Source organism: Microtus ochrogaster, linkage group LG8 (assembly GCF_000317375.1).
Source record: "Microtus ochrogaster isolate Prairie Vole_2 linkage group LG8, MicOch1.0, whole genome shotgun sequence".
NCBI lineage: Eukaryota > Metazoa > Chordata > Mammalia > Rodentia > Cricetidae > Microtus > Microtus ochrogaster.
Genome location: NC_022033.1, coordinates 9,857,410 through 9,862,076, shown reverse-complemented (window position 1 = coordinate 9,862,076; position 4,667 = coordinate 9,857,410). Strand labels below are relative to the sequence as shown.

Below are 4,667 nucleotides of genomic sequence, written 5' to 3'. Positions count from 1 at the left end.
GGCTACACACGCACACTCAGAGACACACACAGTCTCTCCCTCTCCTCCCCCCACCTCATCTGACAATCAGTTAGTGCAAGGCAGCTTTAAAACCCAGTCCCTCACCACCTGCCCACCGTCAACGCGGACCCATGTGAGCTAGAGTCACCCTACCTTACTCCTGGGGTCGGAGGTGTTCATGACACTCCGCAGTTCTCTGCCCGTGTACAGAACAACACCTACAACAGTGCCTGGAACAAGAGACCAAGTCCAAATGAACATGAAGGCAGAGAAGGGAGCAGGGAGTAGAAGGAGGGAAGAAGGCAGGGAGGGAGGGGAGAGGGCAGGGAGGGAAGGCAGCAGGTCTATAAACAAGCCCATCCCAGCAGCTTGAGGACCCTTTCCACACACTGCTCACAGGGTACAAGAGTGCCAGGAGCCATTGGACCAAAGTGGCACTGAGCACTGGGGTGCCACAAGCCCAGGCAATGGCTGAAACTTCATCTGCTCCATGAAGACAACCCTTAGTTCATAGATGCACGGCAGCCTTCACTAGCCACGCAGGGCTAGCACGTGCTTCATGCAGCAGTAAAATGCAACGTTTCTATGGTTACCTCCAGCTCTGGACAGGGCTGGCCTGCGGAAGCAGCATCCCCTGGTGGCAGGTGAGTTGTGGGTAGGAGCTTATCTCCTGTGCCACTAGCCTTATACACATCCAGAAATAACCAGAACGTTCTCATCTGCATGGAAACTTACAACTGCCTCCCTTCTGCCCCTGGCCCATTCTCTTGCATGACTGCTTTCTGCACGTCTACCTAACTTGGCCTTTGAAGGAAACTCCTCCTCAGAACTCCCCTCCTCCATCCTCAAGGCACATGGAGCAAAGCCCTCACTCCCTCTAAGGGAAAATGGCTTAGAGAAGAAATGCAAACAGCAAGGTATGTAGAAAAACACTCAGCTGAGCGAACTGTCAAAAGCGTTTTCCCTACACTGACAACAGTTTGCAAAGCTGACATCGTCTAGTGCTGGCCGGAAAGAGGGAAAGCGACCTTGCTGCACACGCCGGTGGCTAGCTTGTAAAGCGGTACCGTCTATTTTGATGGGAATTTAACAGTACTGTCAAAATGTAACTCCCTTTTCTCATGTGTGAAAATGCTGAATGCGGGGAGCCAAATGATAAGGAGGCCAAGAACCATCTCCACTAAGACATGTGGAGGATGCCACAACGAAATCCAGCAGAGGGAGGGTGTGGGAGAGGTGGGCGGGGTGCACCTTGTCAGCAGAGGGGACCCAGGTGAAAGTCTAAGACGAGGAGAGGCTGGCCTTGCTGAGAAAATCTGAAAATGAGCACCGTGTTCCCTGCTGGGAAAGGCAAGTTCCTACCCTCTCTTCCCTGCCCCTCCCCCTCAGGACCACCGCTGCAAAGGGGTTTAAAGACATCTGTGAGGAGGGCCCGCCACGGCAGGGCTGCAATGGGACAAAGGCTTGGTCTAAAGTGCTTGGCCATGCCTGCAGTGAACATACAATGAGGCTCCGCTCACTCGGGAGGCTCAGCAGATGGCAGAGCAGGAGGGCTCTGTGCACGATCTCAGCAGATGGCCGGCTCTGGGACGAGGGCACCCCACCCTCTGCCTGTCGCTGGAGCAGGTGGTTAGACAGTGGGACCCCAGCCTGGGCTAAGCTGAGGTGGCTATGTGACCACTCCTCCTCCTCTCCTATACTATGCAGCCCTGCCTGGACCCTCATACTCCAGGGAGAGGGTGGTAAAAATGAGTGGCACCCACCCAAAGGACACATCCCACACTCCAGCCCAGCCACATGGGGAGTCACTGAAACAGCCCTAACCACCCAGTGCTTCCACTAGCGTGGCACCCCAGCTCCGTGTTCCGTGTGGCTGTTATCCAGGGAGACGGACACTCGGCAGGCTCCACCGACTGAGCCACGTGCCCAGCACTGAGTCCATGGCTCTAGTGCCTCAGCTGTTCAGCACAACCCACTCATGGAAAAGCCCTGCACACGATCCAACTTCTAACCTTTCTGGCTCCTCACTTTCTTCTCCTGCTCCTTGCTCTCCTTGCACCCTGCAGTCAGTGTTCCTGCTGGTCCCTCAAGTCCACCCCTCACTTTACTGAGCTCCCAGATGACAGTTATCCTGTCGGGTTGCTGGGTTATTTTTCAACCCATTTAATTCACCCAAAGAGACAAGCTGAGCCTCTAAAAGGGAGTTCCCAGGAATATTCACAACAGCTCAGCATTGCTGCAGTATCCCACCATGGATCTAGGGTCAGAGCACAGAAGCCAGACTGTAGACCAGACGGGCCATTATCAGTCACATGGCACAGTGTCCATGAGTAACTATGTGCTGGTCATTTGCCAGGACAAGACTGCACCACAGACTCGGGGAACAACCCACAAACTAGCTGTTTCCCACCCAGTCTGAGAAGCAACCAGCTAGAACCCAGGGCCCTGAAGCACACGGGCTACCACAGGAGCTGCTCAGACCAAGAGTCTCACCAACACTTTCCATTTCCATCAAAACTAGCAGCATATATTGGGTTGTCATGGCAACTGCATCCTCTGAAGATGGATGCTGGCTAAGGCAGCTGGACCTTCAGTGCAAGCTGGCAAGCTTTCTTATTCTTTAAACTTGCATCCAATGGCAGGCACTGACCAGCATCGGGAGGTGGGTTCTACAAGGAACACATTAAGAGCCCCTGCACAATGACTGAGTTGAGTGTCACAAGGCAACGGCTTTGCATTCAATTCTGTGTTCGTACTACAACCTGAATACAGTTAACTCTCTATTGGGTGACATGCGGAGACCTGAAGCTGACTAGGGACACAGGAAATGTCCAGCTAACTGTCTACTGGGTGACACACAGAGACCTAAAGCCTACTAGGGGCACAGGAAATGTCCATTTCTCACACTGGTCTGCCTGCCTGCTCCTTCTGCCCCATATGCAGGAAGAACACAGACCACGTGTTACAAGATTCCAGTTTGCCGGGAGATGGCGCTCTGAGGCTGTGTGACTCCAAGCGAGAAGCTTGCCCACTCTGAGATTCAGTTCCATGATCCCCTGAATGTCTTTATTTCATATTGTAAAACCAGAACGAGAAAATGGTAGCGGAGCTCTGTAAAGTGTCTATTGTATCAAAGTCTTTGACTGACAGTCTCCAAGCAACAGAGTGAGGTGTGGGACAGAAGCTTAACAAAGGCCGACAGTGAGGTGGGCGAGATGGCTCAGAGGGGTACGGCACCATACCGTCAACTCTGCCGACCTGAGCTGAATCCAGGACCCACAGGGTGAAAGGAGAGAAGCGACTCCGACAAGCTTTCCTCTGCCCTCCACACAAGCACCAACGTGGGCTCGCTGCTCTTGCAGAGGGCCCAACTCAATTCCCACCAACGTGGCAGCTCACAAGCACCTGTGTTCCCAGGCCAGGGAGTCAGATACCCTCTTTGCCTCATCTGGTAAATGTTTCATAAAAACAGAAACGAGAAATGAGTAAGAAAAATATAAGGACTCTGACATAAAAAAAAATGTCTAAAGGACACAATACCGACAAGGCAAAAACAAAGATGACCGAACCCCAGGCAGCCAATGGTACCAATTGCTTGGTTTGGTTTTGTTTGTTTTTGAGACAGGGTCTAGAGAGACCTAGAATATAGGCCAGGCTAGCCTAGAACTCACAGAGATCCCCTGCCTCTGCCTCCAGTGTTAGAGGTCTACCTCCTCAAGCCCAGCCTTGTTTTTACTTTTTTTAAAGACAGGGTCTCCCTCCCCTGTAGCCCAGGCTAAGCCGGAACTGATGCCCCTCCTGCCATGGCCTCCGAGAGCTGATGATGTTAAGGGTGAAAGGAGACCTTTGGGGCTGCAGAGATGGACAGTGGTTGAGCCAAGCTGCTCCCAGCAGCCTGTAACCCCAGTTCCAGGGGACTGATGCCCTCTTTTGGGCTTCAAAGGCACCTGGTCACACATTCACATAAATAAAAATTAAAAAGAAAAGAGAGTCTTACTTTTCAGTTCAATTTTCAAAGCATAAAAAGTCTCGTGATCATAAATATCTACCAACAGCCTAAAAGCAGAGAATTCAAGGAACAAGGGGCAAGGCAAAGCTGCAGGGGCCGGGCAAGCAGGGTGGGCATGGGCAGCCACATGCTCTGTGAAGCACAGGCCACTGCAGGCCCCAGGCATGGGTCTACGCCTAGGAGGCCCTGGAAGCCGCTCACTCTCGGGATCAACCTCTCGCTTCAGAAAAACTGAGGGCCTTGTAGACTCCAGGGCAAACAAACCACCACAAAGACAGTGAGTGGCAAGTGAAAGAAACACCTGTCCCCAGAGGTGCTCATCTCTGTGTCCTGCTCTGAGCCTGCCACACACACGTGCGTTGACTGCCAGAGTCACAGAATCCCCACCTGTCTCTGCTACAGAAGCCAAGAGATTCATCAAGCTAGAGAAATAGGTGAGGGGTGATGAGAAGGAATCACTGAGTCCTTTGTCTGGAATTATAACGTAACACAATTTGACACTGCTCCACATTGTAGCCCCCCACACAACTGTTGCCTTCCACCCCAGGTTGACAACCTGAGTTCTATTCTGGACTGTGCTTCTGACCCACTGTGCACCCTGACCTCTCAGCATTGACACACTGTGCGGCCCTGACCTCTCAGAGTTGACCTACTGTGC

At 52.5% G+C, this 4,667-nt stretch overlaps 1 protein-coding gene across 3 annotated transcripts in view; it reads right to left on the bottom strand.

Annotated features, from left to right (window-relative positions):
• Positions 1-4,667, bottom strand: part of Atp9a (ATPase phospholipid transporting 9A (putative)) — a 97,136-nt gene that overhangs the window by 41,097 nt on the left and 51,372 nt on the right. For all 3 annotated transcript variants that reach the window (XM_005362835.2, XM_005362836.3, XM_013352176.2), the window contains exon 10: positions 154-230. In XM_005362835.2, the coding sequence (XP_005362892.1) occupies positions 154-230 (77 nt within the window). The remainder of the gene's footprint in view (positions 1-153; positions 231-4,667) is intronic.